This window comes from Lepidochelys kempii, chromosome 10, assembly GCF_965140265.1.
Source record: "Lepidochelys kempii isolate rLepKem1 chromosome 10, rLepKem1.hap2, whole genome shotgun sequence".
In the NCBI taxonomy this organism is placed as follows: Eukaryota; Metazoa; Chordata; order Testudines; family Cheloniidae; genus Lepidochelys; species Lepidochelys kempii.
In genome coordinates this window covers 46,798,301-46,819,551 of record NC_133265.1, presented here as the reverse complement: position 1 = coordinate 46,819,551, position 21,251 = coordinate 46,798,301, and the positions used below count along the sequence as shown (strand labels likewise).

At 53.7% G+C, this 21,251-nt stretch overlaps 1 protein-coding gene across 2 annotated transcripts in view; it reads left to right on the top strand.

The window, feature by feature from the left end:
* The window catches only part of SEMA7A (semaphorin 7A (JohnMiltonHagen blood group)), a 73,085-nt gene extending 52,091 nt beyond the window's left edge, over positions 1-20,994 (top strand). For both annotated transcript variants that reach the window (XM_073363260.1, XM_073363261.1), the window contains exons 3-15: positions 1,258-1,391; positions 2,311-2,352; positions 2,969-3,064; positions 3,770-3,851; positions 5,124-5,234; positions 6,745-6,884; positions 7,454-7,635; positions 9,905-10,013; positions 11,602-11,800; positions 14,868-14,983; positions 16,701-16,852; positions 18,219-18,292; positions 19,820-20,994. In XM_073363260.1, coding sequence (XP_073219361.1) covers positions 1,258-1,391; positions 2,311-2,352; positions 2,969-3,064; positions 3,770-3,851; positions 5,124-5,234; positions 6,745-6,884; positions 7,454-7,635; positions 9,905-10,013; positions 11,602-11,800; positions 14,868-14,983; positions 16,701-16,852; positions 18,219-18,292; positions 19,820-20,181 — 1,799 coding nt within the window. In that variant the 3' untranslated portion in view covers positions 20,182-20,994. The remainder of the gene's footprint in view (positions 1-1,257; positions 1,392-2,310; positions 2,353-2,968; positions 3,065-3,769; positions 3,852-5,123; positions 5,235-6,744; positions 6,885-7,453; positions 7,636-9,904; positions 10,014-11,601; positions 11,801-14,867; positions 14,984-16,700; positions 16,853-18,218; positions 18,293-19,819) is intronic.
* Positions 20,995-21,251: the final 257 nt, after the last annotated feature.

The window sequence follows — 21,251 nt, the reverse complement described above, 5'->3', positions numbered from 1 at the left end:
GTCATCCTTTAGGATAGGTTGTAGATCCTTAATAATGCGTTGGAGGGGTTTTAGTTGGGGGCTGAAGGTGACGGCTAGTGGCGTTCTGTTATTTTCTTTGTTAGGCCTGTCCTGTAGTAGGTAACTTCTGGGAACTCTTCTGGCTCTATCAATCTGTTTCTTTACTTCTGCAGGTGGGTATTGTAGTTGTAAGAAAGCTTGACAGAGATCTTGTAGGTGTTTGTCTCTGTCTGAGGGGTTGGAGCAAATGCGGTTGTATCGCAGAGCTTGGCTGTAGACGATGGATCGTGTGGTGTGGTCAGGGTGAAAGCTGGAGGCATGCAGGTAGGAATAGCGGTCAGTAGGTTTCCGGTATAGGGTGGTGTTTATGTGACCATTGTTTATTAGCACTGTAGTGTCCAGGAAGTGGATCTCTTGTGTGGACTGGACCAGGCTGAGGTTGGTGGTGGGATGGAAATTGTTGAAATCATGGTGGAATTCCTCAAGGGCTTCTTTTCCATGGGTCCAGATGATGAAGATGTCATCAATATAACGCAAGTAGAGTAGGGGCTTTAGGGGACGAGAGCTGAGGAAGCGTTGTTCTAAATCAGCCATAAAAATGTTGGCATACTGTGGGGCCATGCGGGTACCCATAGCAGTGCCGCTGATCTGAAGGTATACATTGTCCCCAAATGTGAAGTAGTTATGGGTAAGGACAAAGTCACAAAGTTCAGCTACCAGGTTAGCCGTGACATTATCGGGGATAGTGTTCTTGACGGCTTGTAGTCCATCTTTGTGTGGAATGTTGGTGTAGAGGGCTTCTACATCCATAGTGGCCAGGATGGTGTTATCAGGAAGATCACCAATGGATTGAAGTTTCCTCAGGAAGTCAGTGGTGTCTCGAAGGTAGCTGGGAGTGCTGGTAGCGTAGGGCCTGAGGAGGGAGTCTACATAGCCAGACAATCCTGCTGTCAGGGTGCCAATTCTCTGTGTATATATAAAGCCTGCTGCAGTTTCCACGATATGCATCTGAGGAAGTGAGCTGTAGCTCACGAAAGCTTATGCTCTAATAAATTGGTTAGTCTCTAAGGTGCCACAAGTACTCCTTTTCTTTTTGCGAATACAGACTAACACGGCTGTTACTCTGATAGCTGAGAGGCGTAGATCAGTGTGTGTACTTCCTGTTCCTCAGTGGGGCAGGGTGGCTGGTAATCAGACAACGACCCTGCTGGATTCATGGACACTCCTGCTGAGTCTCTTCTTTGCTGTGTTTTCTAGGGGAGAGACACTTTCTGCTGGACAAGCATGAGACTCTCACAACTCTCTACCATGAGGAGGGGAATTCCTCTCTCTTGGTGGGAGCAGAGGGAAAGCTCTACTACTTCGACTTTGAGAGCTCCAGTAACCACACGGTAAGGAGGCTTTATAGATGTGCATGGCTTAGCCTCCCAAGCTCACTGTGAAGTCATTCAGCCGCATTCTCCCCATTGAACAGTTAGGGAAACAGAGGCACAGGGCAGCTTAGTGACTTGCCCAGCCTCCTCAAGCAAGTCAGGGGCAAAGCTGGGAAGAGAAGGCCAGTGTCTCAACAACCAGCCCTGTGTTTTAATCCCTCTGGATAACGACCCTGCACAATCTATCCAGGGAGCTGACCAGCCAGAGTTGGACCTCAGCATTAGTGATTCTGATGTCACATAGACTAGCCAGTGACATCACTGATGATGGAGGCCAGTGTGGTTTGGGCTCTGAATTATACCATGGACTGGGCAGTGGAAGCATGGGTGATGATGTCTCCGTGCCCTTCCACTCCCCCCAGGCAAGTTAACCCCTTAGGGATAAGGCACAGACACCACCCCTCTTGCTGTCATACAAATGGACAGTCTGGTTAACCCTCTGAAAACCCCAGTCCCTCTTAACACTCCCTCCTCCACCCAGCCACTGATGCCTACTCACTTCCCCCAGCAAGAGACCTGAGCCCTTCCTGACAGCCCTCTGACAGCATCCTGACCTGAACCCACTACTAGTTCCCCCAGCTGTGCCCTCTGCCCACCTGCGGCCCCTCTTCCACCTCCATTTATCCCAAACTCCCAGACATGGCCCTGAACCGGCCCAGCCTCCCAAGTGCTCCCAACCCGTAGCTTCCACATGGGAACCATCTGGAAAGTGCCGACTATCTGTGTTGACCCAGCCATGCAGCCACCACATCTTCCTGGCCAGTTCAGCCCGTGGGTGGCGCATGGGTTCACCGAACTTTGCCGGCATTCGTCATTCACTTCCAGACAGTTGTTCAGCAAGGGCAGGAACTAACCCACGCTTATTCCTTTTCTCTAGGAGGATTTCCCTGCACATGATACAGAAGCCTGCCAAAAACCAGTAAGTCTATAAGTCTGGAGATCTCACCAGGTGGATTTAGCTCTCTGAGAAATATCAGGAGTTTTCCAGATAGTCCAGAGGAGCCCTCTGCTTTGTTAGCGCACCTTTTCCATTCAGCGGTAGGACTCCTAAGCCACCCAGCATAAAAGGAACCTTGATGAGCACTTAGAGGGGTGGAGGATGTAGGCTTAAGTCAGGGGGAACATGAGTCAGAAGAATTGAGGGTCAGGGGTGGGGTGGGAAGTTCTGGCGGGACGGGGGCGAACAGGAGATATGGAGTCACCAAATTCCATTAATATGGGGAATGTATAATTAGGAGATTGAGTCAGTTCTATGCTACGGGGTGGGGGTGGCTGAGAGTCCCACACTGGAGCTCTGGAGGGTGTTCCGATCCTGCAGTCCCCTCCCCAAGTAAAATTCTCTGGCCTGTGTTGTGCCAGGAGGACAGCCTAGATGATCACAATGGGGAACGGTCCCTCCTGGCTTTAATACCCAGAAAAATCCTGGTGTCTCCTCCAGCTTAGTGGTACTACCAGGGCTCCTAAGGTTGGGCCTGGAGCAACTGGGATTCACTAAACTGTCTACCGTGGCTCATGCACCCCTTTTTCTTTTCCAGGAGGAGAAGAAGAACTACCTGACTTTCATTGGCAAGTACAACGACATGCTGTTGTTATGTGGGACAAATGCCTGCAAGCCCACCTGCTGGAACTTGGTAAGCCAGGGAGTTTGTCACCTGCAGGTGAGCAGGTCTAGAACCTGGATCACCTGATGCTTAGTCCAGTGTCTTCTCCATCGGACCTGTGGTTCTGTCCCCACTTACCTGCACTATGACCAGAGTAAATTGCTCTGCCTGTCTGTACCTCAGTTTCCCCATCTGTCAAATGCAGATGATGATGATCACACTCCCCTTCCTTTGCAAAGTGCTTTGAAGCCTATGTGGGGAAAGCCTATGTGTTTAATAGTCCATGACCGAACCCACTCTCTGCTCCCGCCTGGGAAATCTGATCCGTGGCAGAGGACAGGAAGGATCACTTATCTCTAGTGAGTAACAGCAAAGGGGAATGCAGGAAAACACCAGCCAAGCCAATGCACTTGTCTGTAAATGTTCCTCCAGGTTAGCTTTGATGCCAGAGTTCTTCTTGGAACACTTGACCTGACCCCTCCTCCCACAGCCTTAACTCAGAGGAAACACCTTTCCTGAGCTTCCTGGTGCACCAACCCAATCTAGCTCTGCATGGGACCCCCTGCAGCCAGAGCACATGCCAGGCCCAAATACTGGGGGGCAGGTAATCTCCTCTTGCTCCAGAAGGGACTTGGAGCCAATGTTGATTGCATTACCCTGCTGGGAGAATACAACAAGGTGCCAGAACCCCTCCTACCAACAGTGACTCTTAATTGTTCCCTCTGCCCTCCCCAGGCCGATCGGAATAAAGTTGGAGAGGCCGCCCAGGGCTTGGCCCCTTTTGTGCCTAACCAGAACTCCCTGGTCCTTGTTGATGGTAAGTCCGAATGCTTGTGTCTGTTCTTCGGCCCGTAGCACCGCAGGGCCAGGCCCCAGCCGGTGTAACACTGAAGTCAGTAGAGCCACGCTGATTTCCACCAGTTGGGCGGCTGGCCCAGAGTCTTTAGCTTTGCCTTGTTTATGTGCTCGTGCTCGTTGGGGAGGGGCTTTGGGGGAATGGTGCCGTCTCCATGCCATGCCATCGCTGGTCTGTAAATCGGCCTGGTGCTGGTCAGAGGACAGGCCTTAGATCTCCGTGCTGGGGAGAAGCTCAAGGTGGAATGAGCATGAAGTGGGCACTGCTCTCCAGCCAGGAACAGGGTGATGTCGTGGGCCCCCAGTGCAGGGTCAGTCCCATTAATTCTAGCATCAGAGCTGCTGAGGAAGCCTCAGGAGAGGGTGAGCCACCTCCGGGCTGGGCTAGAGCCTATCTCTGGAGCAGTGTGAGGAAGGAGCCTGGGACTGTCCTGCCAAAGCTGGCCAGAGTTCATGGTGATGGGTAGTAACCCTGCAAACCCTCCCCTATCACTCTTGCCCAGTGCCCAAGCTGCTGGGCAGTCTGGCATTGCCAACACCTCATCCACTTGCCCAAAGAAGGGAGGCTGGTGGGTTCTCTTGCCCTCTCGCAGGGGACCTGGCCCCATCCTCCTCACCCAGGCAGGCACACAGAGGCTCAGCCCTTGTGATGGGCTTCCAGGCGCCACATTTCGTTCTGCCTATCTTGGGGGCCCTTGGTTTTCTCCCATCCCCAACACTACCCCTTACCACCGAGCCCTATGCCCAGGGGAGAAGGCAGTGGAGTGGGGAGTTCATCCCCATGCCCCGTCCAAGGCTACTGTGAATGCCGTTCTCCCCTGAAACCCTCCGCTCTTCTTCTGCCCCTGGGAAACCAGAGCTGCTTCCATGGCTCTGTTGAATAGCTAAGGGGTGATGCTGCTGATTCTGGCCCCCAGGGGACGAGTGCCTGTATCCAAAGCCAGCCCCCCACTCCCACCCCAACTGGCAGGGCTTGGCCCAGCCTAGAAGCCACGGCGTGAGTGGGCCTTGGAGAATGAGCTCTTTGCTAGACCAGGGCTGACACAGGCTGAGCTGGCATCACCATGACCCAGGCCAGGCCCGCTCAGCGGGTCTGAGGGGGCTCCGCCCTCCAGGGTCATCAGCCCAGCTCCTTTCACCTGTGCTAGATCCCTTGAGGGGAAAAATACTCCCTAGGCAAGTCCTGGCAGAAGTAAAAACCAGTCGGCTGCAAACGATCCTTCCCATCTTGCAGGCAAAGACATCTATTCCACCATCGGCTTGCACCAGCACAATGGGAAAATACCCCGCTTCCGCCAGGTCCGAGGGACTGGGGAGCTCTACACCAGCGACACAGTGATGCAGAGTGAGTATGGCAGAGCGCCCCTGGGGCTGGGGCTGCCTGCCAGGCTAATCCCAGCAGGAGGATGATCTTGGGACGTAAGGGTGTTTCCACCTTGTTCTCTTTCCACAAGCTGTCCTGCATCCTCAGCCCCCTGCTGTAGTCCTATCTGCTGCTCTGGGATTGCACAGAGTCAGTACGTGGCTTGGGGACAAGTCCTCCAGCGCAGCAGCAGCATGCCGGGGGTGGGAGTATGGCAGGCAAGGCAGTCTCCTTAGGTAGCCGTGGGGAGGCTGCCGTACACTGGAGCAGAGGAAATCAAAGCATTTACTGGCCTGCTCTCTGCAGCACTGAACAATAAGGCGTCCCTGGAGTGATAAACAACTTCCACCTGTTATTTGGCCCCAGCCATTGCTAGCAACTCCCAGGACCTCTGCTTTAGCTGCACTGGGGAAGTTGTCCCGGTAATGATGGGGACTAAATGCCAGTGCTGTGCAAAATGCTCTGGGTAGTGGCTGCAGAGGAACCGTTCCTCCAGCGTGAGGTTGGGGGAAACCGAAGTAGCTGTGTAAAAAGAACTGGAAAAACGGACGTAGCGTCCCGTGTTTGAAGCCAGAAGGAAATGCAGCTGTTTAATTGGCCCGCCAGCTGCAATCACTGCCTGTTGGTGGCAACCGAGCAGAGCGCTTCAGTTGCCCATCTGGCCACAAATGGACACCTGGTGGAGCCCAAAGGCTGCTCCTCTTATCGCCGGGGCCTGGTAATGAATCCAAATCTGGAAAGCATCGTTCCTCCCTCCGCCCGCCCCCTGGTGGATTGGCAGAGGGAAGAGTCAGGGGTTTCCACCTGGCGAGGGGATTTTATCCCCCTCACAGATGAGGGCCAAAAATGGCAGCAGGTCAAGCGCAAACACGGAGCCTGCAGAAGCAAACAAAGCAGATGCTCCCAGGGCATCACGTAATCAGGCTGTTCCGTGCCGGGGGACACGAAGTAATGAGCCTCCACGCTCCCCTCCAACTGACTTCATGGAGCCAGGGAGGTGTATTAATAGGGCTCTTGCATCGTTACCGGACTTCCCTGGTTAAACACAAACAACTGCAAAGCCCGCAGGGCCTCCTTTCCATGCCATGGCATTTCCCCTACGCACTCAGTTGTCTCCATGAAACGGGTTTCCTTCCATGCACACCAGCCTGGGAACTCGACTGAGCTGGACTCCAAAGCCTTGACATTTCAAAGAAGCTGCAAAAGGCAAGATCCAGAGCCTTAAACCAGGGTGTAGGAACAGGGGTAAGCCACGGATGAGTGTGTCGGGGTGGTCTCTCTTTGTGTCTGATCTATAGAGGATCTGAGTCGGTTTCAGTTCCTGGCTTTGTAGCATGGCTCTTCAGATGCAGAAGTTCACTTGTTTAAGTCCTAGAGGTTCCTGGTTCAATCCCTGGCGATTGTTGTCACAGGTGCCCTTCTATTAGGAGAGATTTTTAGGACATGTCTGCTTGTCTGTCCCATTCTCATGGCTCTTCCTCCTCCATTCCAGACCCGAAGTTTGTGAAAGCCACTGTCATCAAGCAAGATGAGCGCCATGATGACAAGATCTACTATTTCTTTCAAGAAGACAATCCGGACAAGAGTCCCGAGGCCCCGTTAAATGTCTCCAGAGTGGCCCAGCTGTGCAAGGTACAGAGCAGGCAGAGTGGGACAGGCAGGGCGGGTTAGAAAGCCAATGGCATTGCCTCCATGAGTTTCCCCTGCTTCTGGGAGCTGGTGCGGCCGCATGGTGAGGAGGTTGCTCTGGGCATTACAAAGCAGTGCTGGAGGTGGAGAGAGAACCCAGCTGCTGTAGGTCATTTTTTGCACCCCCTGATTTCTGACCTGCCTAGAAGTGAAGTGCTGGAAGGGAGCAAGCTGAAAGGATGGTTTAGTGGTCCAAGGTGCAAACCAGGGATCAGGATGTGGCTCTGCCACAGACTTCCTGCGTGACCTTGGGCAGGTCCCTCAGTCTCTCAGTGCCTTCGTTTTCCCCCTCTGCACAATGGGGATACCAGCTCTGCCCTACCCCATGGGGGTATTGTGAGGATAAACACGTTAAAGATAGTGAAATGCTCACATGCTGCGGTGATGGGAGGCCATGTAAGTACGATAGATAGATAATGGAGAGCCATTCAAGGGGCTGGGAGTGTGCCAGAGATTCCCTCCTGCATCCCCCTCCTCTGGGATGGGCTCTGAGGCTCTGCTGTGTCCCCCAGGGTGACAAAGGGGGCACCAGCTCCCTCTCTGCTTCCAAGTGGACAACCTTCCTGAAGGCCACACTGGTCTGTGTCAACCCGGCCACCAAGGGCAACTTCGACTTGCTGCAGGATGTCTTCATTGTCCCGTCAGACAAGAACTGGAGGGAAACCAGAGTGTATGGACTCTTCTCCAACTCCTGGTGAGTATCTTGGCCCACGCAGGCCACAGCCTCAGAGCCGAGGGTAGGGGTGTTCAAAGGCACCTCAGGAGCTGGCCGCTAGATAGCTGGTCCACTCACCCCAGCTCCCTCATAGCTGAGAGGGAAAGGCATGAAACTGAAAGCAAGTGCTCCTCTGCTACTGTTTGCCACCCGTGGCTTTGTTGCTCATGCCATCAGAGAAGACCGCTTGTGGGCCCAACCCTGGGAGGTGCTGAGCACCTTCATCCCCATCAAGGCCCCAGTCCCTTGCAGGACTGGGGCCCTGTGATGGGGTATACCAGGCATTCACTGCCCCCTGTTGGTGACCCCAACACCTTGGTGCACTCCACCTTCAGCAGGTGCCCTGCTGGGAGGGAAGAGCAGCAAGTTCGGACAGCTAGGGGCTGCCTAGAGAGGCCTCCCGTGATCAGCTGCAGGCAGAACCAGTGAGAGCTGGTCCACTGGTGCCTAGAAGGGGTGGGAGCAGGCAAAGGCCAATCAGGGCCCAGCAAGCCAGATAAAAAGGGCGGGCTGGCTTTCCCCTACTAGGGCCAGTTCTGGGGGAAGCCAGGACGGTCTCCATGTCTTAACCTAACCCAAATAACTTGGCCGACTCCAGGTCTTCCCCTTCGCTCCCTGTAGTATTTATGTTACAGGCTATTTTGTTTTCTGTAATCCTGGGGTGAGCCCTCTCCGTGGGATGTCTAGCCCTTGGGTGTCTGCTGCTCCCTTCCATCCTGTCTGTTTCCCACCAGTCTTCGCTGTCTGTTTCTCTTGCTTTCTCCCAGTGTGAGTCAAGACTTTCAGGGGCCCATCTTCCCAGGGTTGCAGAGATGGGGAGGCCAAGTGTCAGCTCTGTGACAAACTATTAGCTCCAGGGACAACATGCTCCCATATGGCGCTTCCTGCAGCCATCCCTGCTCAGGGAAACTTGCTTTGCACTCTCCCCTTGCTGTTTCTCATTATGGTGCTTAATGCTGCTGATTTGAGACACCACTGAGAAATGCCCAGGACACTGAACTGAGAGAGAGAGAGAGAGAGAGAGAGAGTGATTGATTGAAGTATTATGGGGGTGGCCACAGGCTCTTCTCAGAGATCAGGGTCCCACTGGGCTAGGTGCTGAGCAAACACTTCTTAAAAAGCTAGTTTCTCTGTGAGGTCTCTCCCTGGCGATGCTCACGTTTGCATCTTCTGAAATTGGCGCCACTCTCCCAGTTTTTATGAGCACGCAAGGCAATTAAAGCCTTTATTTTCCCCGCCCGCTGGTCTGTCAGGAGATGCTGTTGTATTGACAGCAGTGTCATTGGACGCTGAGATAGCGGCATGCTGAGAAGATGCCAGTGGTGTGGCATTTGCTGCCACATCACAATGTGATCCTATTGTGTAACAGGGCCAGCTGCCACCCAAGTGCCCCTTCGGGCTAAGGGCCCTGCCCTTTTTTCCCCCTTCACCAGGGCTCCTTCAACAAACTCCACAGTGTCTTTCAGTCACAGCCCTTCCAAGGGTCTGGGTTTTTATTAAATTAACAGAGTTCTCAAACACAATCGTCCACCCAGGCTTAAGCTGGGCTCAGCCCCTCCTTCCTGAGGACATGTCCTGTCCTGGGGGGACCATTGCAGGAGACCACCTTTCCCTGCAGCTTCACTCTGCAGCTCTCCCCCTATAGGAGCCCCGACCTTCCTCCTCCTCCTCGATGCAAACTCACTTGCTTTGCTGCTGACTTCCCATGTGATCTTGGGCAAGTTGCTTAGTTTCTCTATGCCTCAGTTTCCCATCTGTACAATGGGGATAACAGCACTGCCTTGCCTCCCAGGGTGGTTGAGGATAAATCCATAAAACACTGTGAGGCTCCAGGAATAGTGCCATAGAAGTACCTAAGATAGACAATCTTTCCTTGGGGAATAGAGAGCCTTCAGCATCTCTCTACTAAGCACAGCCCTGGTGCCCTTGCTGTTAATTTCAGTGGGTCACGGTTTCAGGTTTAGGATGCTGGCATCTATTTCAAAATGACTCTGGTGTCCTGGCTAATATGGCCTCACCCATATGGCTACTATTCCACTGTCACATGGCTTGGACCTGCTGCTTCATCCCTCCATTCTCATTGGCTGAGACGTGTCTGGGATATAGTTAGAATTGTCCCTATCCATGGTTATGTAATAAACCTTCCCTCCCCCCGCCCCCACCAGCTTGGGAGAAACAATGGCTAAGAATTTGAGCAGTAGCAGAATGGCGGCCAGGCCTGATCCTCTGTTTGTTTTGTTGCTTGTAGGGGGTACTCTGCCGTTTGTGTCTACACCATCGGTGACATTGACACTGTGTTCCGGACATCGAAACTCAAAGGCTACACTAAGGACATGCCCCACATCCGTCCTGGACAGGTGAGTGACAGCTGGCCTTCTGAGTGGGTGGTCTGATGCTTAAAGCACCGGGAGGCGGAAGATCTGATTTTATTCCCAGCTCTTCCTCTAACCTCCTGAGTGACCTTGGGCAAGTCCCCTCATCTCTCTGTACTGCTTCTGCTTCTCCCCCTGTAAAATGGGGGATACTGATTAGTTCTAGGGACCAGGAGTCCATGATGCTAGGTGCTGTACCAGGGGTGCTGGGAACAGGGAGGGCCAGGGGGCCATGCCCCCCCACTTTTAAAAGTAGGAGGGCTATGCACTCCCACTTCTGACGTAAGGGCGAGCAACAGGAGGAGGGGGCAGAGAGGAGTGAGCGGGAGTTGGGACCTCGTGGGGGGGATGGACAGTGAAGGGGCAGGGCCTCAGGGGGGCACTTGGGTACCTGTGGGGCCCCTCACACACTTTTAGGGCGCTTCCACCAAGATGGTCCCTGCCCCAATGAGTTTACAATCTAAGTTCCTGGCCAGGTGACAGTGGCACATTTCAGTCCTTAATGTATATAATGGGGCTCTGAGCTCCTCAGATGGGATGAGCTAGAGAAGGGGGAACTTATTGGGGGCTGATCCCTTGATGTCAATGCTGTTAGACAGTGGGGACCTTGAAGACACAAGGCAAGTGATTGATGAGAGGGAGAAGGGTTTCTGTGGCCCAGATCCTCAGAGGCACTTAAGGACCCAACTCCCATTTACCGTTGAGGATCTGGGCTTTAAACCTATTTTCTGAGGGCAAAGCGTCACTCTGCCTTAGTGACTCAGATGAATTACCCATGTGGGGCCAAGGGCACAGGCTGGGTGATAACTGGGCCGTTGGCTGAGAAGCACCAGTCTGCTGCCCAGCGCACAGGGAAGCTGCACCTGTCACGGCTGCAGAGGTTCCTTGTGCATTGGGGCCAGATCTATAACAGGGCTGGATAAGACAGGGGTGATGGGCTCTCTTGTGCCTCAGGCTGTGAGCGCGTCCCCATGTGGGTCAGGGGGGACATTGGGTGTGTGTGACACATCTCTGGAGCATTTGGGATTGCAGCTGCTGCAGAAACCACATTCCCTCTCCCCAACTAGCTAATGCCTCCCTGGTAGGAACCAGGGACGGCCTCTGAAATATGGGCTGCTTGTGCCTCTTGGAGACCAAGCTTCCAGCCCAGGGGGTGGCATGGTGGTTTAAGCCCCTTCTGCACCCTCCTGTGTCTGGGCTGTGCCAGGGGCCAAAATGGCACAAGTTAGGTAGCCCACCCTGAGCGGGCTGCGGTGCTGCCTAGAATTGCCTTAGCGCTTTGTGCTATGGCCCCACTTCCTCCAGAGCCTGCCTCCCAGGCATGCCCCCAGGACCAGGCATCGAGGGTGGCCTGTGGCTGCTTTACACCACAGCTGTGCTGGGGGAATTCTCCCTGGGGCTTTTCTGCTGACACAGCAGAGCAAAGGTGCCTGAGCACACCCCTGGTAGCTAGCTTCCTTGTCCCAGGGTTCCCTTGGGGAATTAGCAGGGGAGATGGCTCACCCATGTCTTTGTCTCCCTGTGGATCTGGATGGCCCTGATAATGTGGTGGTGGTTTTTTCTCTTGGCTCAGTGCCCTTGGGGCAGAAATCATACCCCTCCTGAGACTTTCAAAATAGCTGACCTCCACCCGGCAGTGGAGGAAAAGGTGCAGCCTGTTGCCCCAAGGAATAGTCCCCTATTCCACAACAAGAATCGCTACCAGAAAATCGGGGTGCATCGCATCCAGGCGAGGGACGGACACACCTACAACGTCCTCTATTTGGTGACAGGTACGGACTGTTTTTCTCCACCTTTTACCCTCAGAACCCAGGCAGGGCAGCCCCTTCCGGAGCACTGGACTGGAACTAATCCATGGCCACCTAGGGACTCTGTGTTTGTCCCTATACTACACCCCATGGCCACTGGGAAATTTCCAATGACTGCAGGGATAGAACGCATAGCAGTCTGCTCCTAAAGCGTTAAAGGAGAATCTCTATGAGCTGTTAGCAGTGTAGGGCTTATGACACACAGGTAAACAGTTCCAATTCCATCCTGTAGATGGAAGTGGTATGGGAGTACACACACACATATCCCTACCTCTAGCCAGTTCATTACTGCACACCCTGAGATAGAAGGCCCTGTGCTGGAAGCATCTGTATTTTTTAGTCTGTCGTGACTAAGTGCAGTGCCTTGGGTTTTACTTGTTGAAATGGGGCCCTTTACTAAATAGCAATCACGTGCCACATGTTCAGCGTGTGTAAATGGATGTAGCACCATTTGGCTTCAGTGGAACTAGACTCACTTTATATGACCTGAAGCTCTGGCCCCAGTGGAGGCTCGCTTAGTGCAGGCTGGAAAAGTGGGGTGTGCGTGAGAGTGAGTGACCTTTGAGAGCTGTGCCATATATTTAATACCCACTGCTCTGCGGCTCTGGTAGCTGTGACATTGCTTTGTGGTAGGTGCTGATTTGTCAAAGGGCAGCCAGGGCTGAGCCCCGGTGCCCCTCGACTTGGCAGTTCATAGCCCCGGCACCTCTTTCATTACAAATGAAGCACTGCAAATCCCCATGTTCGGTTCTGGGGAAGCTGGTATTGGCTAGCAGGCATATAACCTTCCTGCTTGTCTGGGGCTTTCAATACAGAGCTAGGGTTAGGCAGACAGGCTGAGGGTGACATAAGAACCTTTTCCCCAAGCAAAGGCCCAGATCCAAACACCCTCCCATCCCCCCCGCTTTGCACACTGGGGCTGTGCAAAACCAAACTCAGCACATGCCCTGAGCCTTTTCAATGGGTTTGGAAGCAGCGGGGCCAAAATCCTTTGTTGGAGGCTCGTACTCCTGTGCAGGAAGGACTGGAGACCTCTCAAGAGGTCTGCTGCAAATCCACCAGGTTCAGCCAACAATGCAAACTTTCTGCTGAGGTGCAGCAGCTCAGAATACCCATTTTGTGTGTGTGTGTGTGTGTGTGTGTGTGTGTGTGTCACAATCTGGTCTGCTTCCTCCCTGGGCAGGGCATGGCAGAGGGGAGAGGTGGGCCCTTCTCAGAAGCCAGCAGAGGTTCCCAGCATGGAGCAGGGAAGGTGCCCTGATCAGATCCACGTTGTCAGACATGGCTGGATCTTTGCCCGCCACAGACCTGACTTTCTGACCTGGCCGACGCCCTGAGCTGAATGCAGAGAACAATGTCAGACTCCCAATTCCCTATTAGAGGGGTTTGCTGCAAACTGTTGTACTTGATAGATCAGCGCCCAGCATGGGAGGAAGGATGGTGCCTAGCTACTTTGGAAATCTGGGCCTTAGTCTCTCTGTGCCTTGGTTCCACAACTGTACAATGGGGATAATAGCAGAGCCCTTCCTCGTGGGGTGCAGTGAGGATAAATACCTAAAGGATTGTGAGGCGTTCAGATACTTGTGCAGCCCCCAATATCACAGTACCTAAGCTAGGTGAATAGATAGAATGGCCGTGTGATTCCGCCTCATCGCGCGCTCAGGACTGAGCTGTCCCCTCCCCATGCTTCTAGCATCATGGCCTCTCCTGAGCCCTCTGCAGCAACACACGCTCTTTCTAGTCTCAATGCTCAAGGTTTTCTTTAAAGCCCCAGCTCCTGGAGTCAGGTGATCGTTGTTTTAAAAAGAAAAGCTGAAATTTGCATGTAAAGTTTCTAGCCCTCCTGGTTGCAGAGAAGAGCTCGAAAGTGGGACCCAGCAGTAGGAGGCCCATTGAAGAACCCACAGTTTTGTCTGTTTATTTTCAGGGCTCCCCTGATGCCTAATTTTATTTTATTTTATTTTTTTAAATGGCGGTGTTGGCAATGGTCTTGTGCTCTCCTTCCCACCCCCAACCCCTCTGTCCCTGCCTAGGCGCATCCATGGGCTTGGGGATGAGGACAAGAGACAGAACCAGGGCCGGAAGATCATTAGCTTTGGAGGTGGTGCTCCCTTCCCAGAACCCCCCCTGCCCCCCCCCCCAGTGGCACAGCGACCCCATAGATCCTGGGATTCCTCCCTCTAGCAACAGAGCCTTCCCAGGCGGGCTGGTTGCTGGCAACGTTTGGGAGCGCTGCCCGGCCCCACTGTGCCCTGGGATGGCCCAGTGCACCACTGTCAGTTTCAGTGGGCTGTACTCTCCAGGGTCAACCAGGTGCTGTAGGGGCAGGATCAGAGGGCGTGCAACCCTCTGGCCACCTGTGACATAGGACAAGGAGGTCTGCATCCAAACAGAACAGGACAGGAGAATATGTACTCCTCCTTTTCCCCCAACCTGATGTGATTCATGAGCAGGAGGAAGAGAGGCCAGACTTGTGGTCTAGTCAAATGCCCCAAGATGGGGAAAGATCTGGGTTGAGTTTATTTTCCCTTCTGTGGTGTTAAAGGGACAGTCACACCTTCCTGCTCTTCGCAGCAGGGCCTCCTCTCCCAGTCTGTGAGAGGTGGCAATAGGGAACCAGCTCTTGGGGGCTGCAGGGTATGGAGCTGAGAGCACTCGGTGACAGGCCGAGCCTTTGTTGGCTGTTTCCCATGGTGCTTATTGCTCTGCCGAGCCGTTTCCAAAAAGGCCCCCATTGTTTTGCCATCCGTAGCAGCAGCGGTCAGGGCCCTGGAATCAGCCCCTTGCTGGAAGCTTCAATGGGCTGCTGGTTCCTGTGACTAATTCATGCCAAGGTTCGCAAAGAGGGCATTGTCTTCCCATGCAGCTTGAGACACTGCAGAAAAGGCAGGTTCTGCTTTTAGACCCAGGGCCATTGATCTTGACCCTGCTTTTTCTCTCCCCTGTTCTCTGCATAGCCCTGGCACCATCCTCCTGTGCTTCCAAGTCTCCCTGCTTTGTGGGCTGACCTTTGCTCTCCTGTCTCTTGCAGACAAAGGGTATATCCACAAAATAGTGGAGATGCCACACGGCGTCCTGAACATCCTGGAGATCCAGCCCTTTCAACAGCCAGCTCCCATCCTGGCCATGACCCTGGATCATAGAAGGGTGAGTTCCTTCCTCCGTCGCTCTGCGTGGCCTCATCCCACCTGCAGTGACACAAGCAGCAGAATCTGGGCACCAGACTTAGAAACAGTCTGCTTTTCCTATCAGGGCTCAGGATGTCTGTATGTTGGAGCTGCCTCCAGCTTCCCATAGGATTGAAGGACATTTCTCTAAGTCAGGGGTTCTCAAACTTTTTTTTGCTGGGACACCCCCTCCCCCCTCCAAAAAAAAGTGACAAGGCACTCCCATACCATGCCACCATTCCTTCTATGCTGCTGCTGGTGGGGGCTCTGCCTTCAGAGCTGGGTGCTTGGCCAGCAGCCACCGCTCTCTGGCCGCCCAGCTCCAAAGGCAGTGCAGAAGTAAGAGTGGCACTACTGTGACCCCCTTTTGGGTCGAGACCCCCATTTGAGAAACACTGCCCCAAGTCCTACCTAGAGTCCTGATGCCACCTGCTAATTGTGGGCAAATCACTCACACTACCAAGGGTCAGGTGCTAGCCGTAAAGGAAGGGAGAGAGACTCTTTAAAATACCTGATCTCCAGATGTAACGTTCCCTGGAATTGCTCCTCGTTGGGCAAAGACTGCCTCCCAGTGTCACGGAGTCCCTGGGTGATGCTCTGGAACTGCTCCCTACGAAGTCCGTCAGGACTCTGGGGAAGTCTCCTTTCTGTGAGCAGACTGTCTGCAGGGCAAAAAGCTCACACGGCTTCCCCCTTCCTGACCTCTGAGCATTCAGCATCCTGTGCCCCTCCGTGTGCTTCTCACAGCCAATCTGCCCAGGCGGGGTCTTGGGGAAGCTAGAGGGTCCTGCATGCACCCCAACTTCGCAGTCAGATGTGACTCTCAGCCAGCCAGTAAAACAGAAGATTTATTAGACGACAGGAACATGGTCTAAAACAGAGCTTGTAGGTGCAGAGAACAGGACCCCTCAGCTGTGTCCATTTTTGGGGGGACAGTGAGCCAGACAACCACGTCTGCACTTCACTCCATGTCCCCAGCCAGCCCCAAACTGAAACTCTCTCCAGCCCCTCCTCCTCTGGGCTTTGTCCCTTTCCCGGGCCAGGAGGTCACCTGATTCCTTTGTTCTCCAACCCTTTAGCTCTCACCTTTCAGGGGGGAAGGGCCAGGCCATCAGTTGCCAGGAACAGGGTGTCGGCCATTCTCTGTGTCCAGACCCCTGCACACACCTGCCCTCTAGGGCTCTGCAATGATCATACACCCTTATCCCACCACCTAGATACTTAAGAACTATATAGGGGAAACTGAGGCACCCCCACAATATTCAGAGGAAACATTAAGAACAGTCCTGCTTCGTCACACCCAGACACCAGATCAAGCCCCTGAGCACTGGGGATCCCAAGCCACTTTCTGGAAGAACAGGGATGTTAATCCCAGGGCCCAGTTTCCAAATCCCAACCTGGGTAACTTCAATTTCAGCTTCCTCTTGCAGTTCTGGTGGGATGCTACATTCTTCTTCACTTTCCTGGTTGTTGTGTAGCATCGCCGTACTGTCTGCTGTTACACAGCTGCGGCGTTCCACCCCAGAGATGGCTGCATTGCAATGGTAGCGATCCTTGGTTATGTACGTATTAGCCCACCGAGAGCGTTGGGAGCCCTTGGAATGAAGAGCACTCTGTAAATAGAGGGGGTTCGGGAAGGCGCCTGGTGTGAGGAACTGCTGCCGGAGTGATAGCTCTGCTTTGTTTTCTCCGTGCAGGCAAAGCTCTATGTGAGCTCGCCGAGCGAGGTGGTCCAGTTGCCCATGGACATGTGCGAGGTATATCACAGGAGCTGCGAGAGCTGCGTCATGGCAAAGGATCCCTACTGCGGCTGGGCAGATGGGAAATGCGTCTCCGTTAAAGCTAACCTGTACGTCTCCCTTTGATGCTCCCTGTTTTATTGCTTGTTCCTGGTGTCAGTGCGGGCGACAATAAACACCCCCCAACCCTTAACACCCACTTGCTTTCCCCGTCACAGGCGTAAAGCCTATCCAAATGGCAGTCGCCTGGTGGGACTGCCGCTCAAGCTGCCGACCTCGAGTTACAATCTAGCTAGCTTGGGTCCCAGAACAGCAAAGCTGCAGCAGTGCAAGCTTGAGCACTGGCTTGCCCCACGAGGAGCTCCCCAGGGTACTGGGTGGGTTTGGACAGGGGAAGCTCACCCTGCTGCAGCTTCACTGCTCCAGGATTAACGCTAGCTCGGGTTACCATGTGACTGCAGCATGGAAGCTGACCTAACTATGCTAGCTTTCCTCTGGAAAGCTCTGTATCCATTGGCCACTATCCTGGCTCATCCTGAGCCTAGATGGAGCTTTCACGCCCTGCTTTAAATGCACCCACTTCTGGGGTGGAACGTGGCAGTGCCCAGCAATGAGAAGGGGATGATACCTGCATAGCCTGTGAGACCCTTATTCACATGTGGCCAGATTGTCCGCGGGCATGAAACAATATAGCGATATCCGAGTTAATGGAGCTGCACCAATTGACCCCAGCTCATGCTCTGGCCCATTGCTCCACAAGCAGTTGAGGTCCTTGTGTACATGGAGAACACTTACCTGCCTAGATGTTACTGGGTATAGTTTCTCCCATGGAAGAGTGCGAGGGGAGGGGAGAAGTATCATAGCCTGAGCTGTTGAGATCTACCCATGCAAACAGCACTAAGTATTACTAATGGCTTTACCCAGGCAGGCACCTGGCTCTCCAACATGGTTATAACTTGCTTTACCTGTCCTCCCAGACAAGAAGGTGATTTGATCACAGTCCTGGGTACACAGAGGGGTCAGCGTGGCCTAGCAGCCACAGCACTGGACTGGGACTCTGGAAACAAGGGTTCTAGTCCTGGCTATGCCTCTGGCCTGCGGGGTGACCTAGAGCAAGTCCCTTCCCCCCTCTACCTCAGTTTCCCCATCTGCAAAATGAGGATAATGGTCCTGATCTCTGCTGATAAAGCATTTTGAGTTCTACTGATCAAATGTGCTAGATAAGAGCCAGGGATTAGTGTTGTTTTTGTAATGTAGACAGGCCCTAAAAGACTAGTGTAGAGTGAATGTGTGTGGAGGAGATCATTGGGCATGGTACAACGTCTCTCTCTCCCTTCACCCAGTCACAGAAAGGAGGAGGGCCAACTCTGATCCCTAGGAGATAAATCTTCAAAGGCCAGGAAAGAAATCCAATATAAACAACTAGGTGACTTTTGTTTCTCTGTTAATAGTTGTTCCCACTTCCCTTCTATTCAGGACAATGCTACAGAACTTGACCTTGGAGTCCTCACCGGAAATATGTCCCCATTCCAGCTTCAAACAGCAGGAAGGTATTTATAATCAGCACTGCTCTTTGATTTCTAGAGCCACTTGTTCTTGGGAAAAGTTGGGCGGGTAGGGCATGGGTAAGGTAGGTAATTAATGTCTTAGGAAGAGGTTTTCTAATACACCCTTTTACCTTCCTTGGGAAGATTGTACCTTGTAGGATCTGCCTTCACTGCAGAGTTGACTCGGGCTGTTTCCTGGGTGTTGCCCCAACCCCCCTTCCATCCACATGCAAAACCCTCTCTCCGGATTTAGCAGTGCTTTGCAGCCAGGCTAGCCGGCTCAGCAGGGGGTGCAGGCTAGCGCTTGGGTGCTGCTTTCGCTGGCACTGGTAACCTGCCCACTTTGCAGCAAGGATGCACCTGCGATTTGGTGGTCCTTCATTGCTTTCCCCAAATCCACCTTGTGCCCAGCAGGACAGACTCCCACAACTCCCTGGGAAGAATCATAGAGTGGCTTAGCTCACGGCAATGCTAGGAATCATGGAATGGGCCCCCAGAAGTCCTAGCAACCCATGGGGGAGCACAGCACCAGTGAGGACACATTAACAAGGCTTTGCAGTGGCTGCTCGCTCCTGGCATTAGCTTAACCCAGGAGTACTGATTTCCCGGCTAACACTGGAGAGAAGACAGACCCTTAGTGGCCAAGAGTAAGCACTGTTCTGCATAAACAGCTCTCCCCTCTGTGGGAAGGGGGACTGAAGCTACTAAGCAGCTAGTACCTGCAGTCAGGTGAGAAGGACTGAATCTCTCACCCCTGTTATGTGCAGGCTTGTGTTAATACCTGTTTGTAGTTAAATAAGGTGATGGATTCAAAGCCCCTAGCATTTCATGGCACGTAGCACAGTGCCAACTGAGGTCACTCAACTTCCTCAGGACTAGAGCTCAGCTCCTCCTGTTCTGAAAGCATGGGCCCCTGCCACTTGAACTAGAGAATTGCTATTAGCAGTATAGAGTCTATGACACGCAGTGGCGCAGTTCTGATCCACTCCAGCCCAGGACAATGGGACACAGCCAAACTAACCTCTGTAAAATACCTGAAGTCAAAGGAAGCAGGAGTCAGACTACCCTGTGTGCAGCCCCCACGATCTGTAGTAACCCTTCACCCTGCCGTTCTCAGCAACGGTTCCTCACAACTGCTGTAAACCCAGGTTCCGCATTCCTTTCCTGTATGCATGCCTCTTGCTCCGCTGATAGCAATGGGAACTCTGCAGGCACCCAGCTGGCCCTGACTTATTTCAGGGAGCTGCTGGGGTTGAACAAAGATTTTCTCCTTTAAAATCTGCCCGGGTGTGGTCTGAGGCCTTTTAAAGAGGCAGGAGGGAACCTCCAAACACTGGCCTTGTAAAGCCCATTGAAGTCAATGGAAATGTTCCCCTTCGATCAGGCTTGTGTATTCACGTTGGGTGGACATGCAGAATAGGTGGGTTGAGGCCTTCTCCTCCCCGCCTCCGGTGAGTAAGGGGGAAGCAGGTCCATTTCATGCTTTACCATGTTTTGGGGACAACCATCTCGTTTCCTCTCTCTTGCCAGCGGATAGCCTGGAGAGCTACCGGAATGTCACTGTGGCGCTCTTCTCCCGCTATTTCCTGTACTGCCCCACCGAATCCCATGCCGCCACCTACAAGTGGCATCACAATGGCAGCTGCATCCAGAACTGCTCCACCCACTGGCCCTGCTTCCACTTCATCGAGAACGTGACCCACGACCGCTACGGGCGCTACACCTGCATCTCAGAGGAGAACGGTTTCTCCCAAACCCTCGTGAGGGAATGGCTGCTGAAGCAACCTAAGCCCTCCCAGACTTTGAGGTGGAGGAGCCAGGCTGCGGCCACCTCCCCTTCCTTCTGGCTGGGCTTCCTGCAGATGATGGCTCTTGCCCTGCTGTTCCAGTGAAGGGGTGGGGTGGTGTCCACGCCCATGGGCCAGGACTCACCATCTGGGCTACTGTTGATACTCTTCACCTTCTTACCAGCACCTTAGAAAGGAAGGGATAGCCCCATCCCAATGGCTGCTCTCTGGACATTCATCTTTGTGCATCTCGGCCCCCTCTTAGCTTCGTAAGTGGCATCCCTTCCACACCAAGCAGATGGATTCCATCCCCCACATGTCCATACCCATCGATTCCATCATGGCAGCTTCGTGCCGGAAGGTGTTTTAGGGACACTGAATGGAGGGGATGAAACCAGCCCAGATCCCTCTCCTGATTCCATGCAGCACAGGAGCTGAGGCTACCAAAGAGAGGGGGCAGGATTGGACTGAAGCTAATGCCACCAAAGAGAGTAACGCAGGGGGCTGATCTGACTGTGTCTAGGGCATAGGCGCCGACTCTGTGGGTGCTCCAGTGCTCCGGGGAAGGATTCTGCCTTGGTGTTTCTCCGCTGAAAGGGAAAGGCAGAGCAATTGCTGTAGACAGCAGCAGCCTGTGGGGCAGGGAGAGCCCAGCTAAGCAGGGACAAGAGTCAGTCCGGCTGCGCCGGAGGAGATGAGTCAGGAGAGGCACATGGATACAGAGGATGAGCTGCATTAATTCATGCAGTTGTCCTGGGTTCCTGCAGACTCTGGGCATGTGGTGAGGATCAAGGCTGGGGGGGATCCGCTGGAACTGCATGCACCCACAGCCAAGCTCCCCCCACCCTCCGCCCCTCCTCCTCCTCCAGGGGAGAGGCAGGGCCGGGGCGGGGATTTGGGGAAGGAGTTGGAATATTGGCAGGGAGGGGGTGGAGTTGGGGTGGGGACTTTGGGGAAGGGGTGGGCAGGGGTGGGGACTTATGGAAGGGGTGGAGTGGGGGTGAGGCCAGGGGCAGAGTTGGGGTCGAGCACCCACAGGGAAGAGAGGAAGCTGGTGCCTATGGTCTAGCGAGGGAGGGATGTGCACACAAGGGAACCTAGGCTCAGGGGAGAGGAAGGGGGCAAAACAAAGGAAAGTGGAGTCGTGGTTTGGGACAGAAGATGTGTAGGAGGTG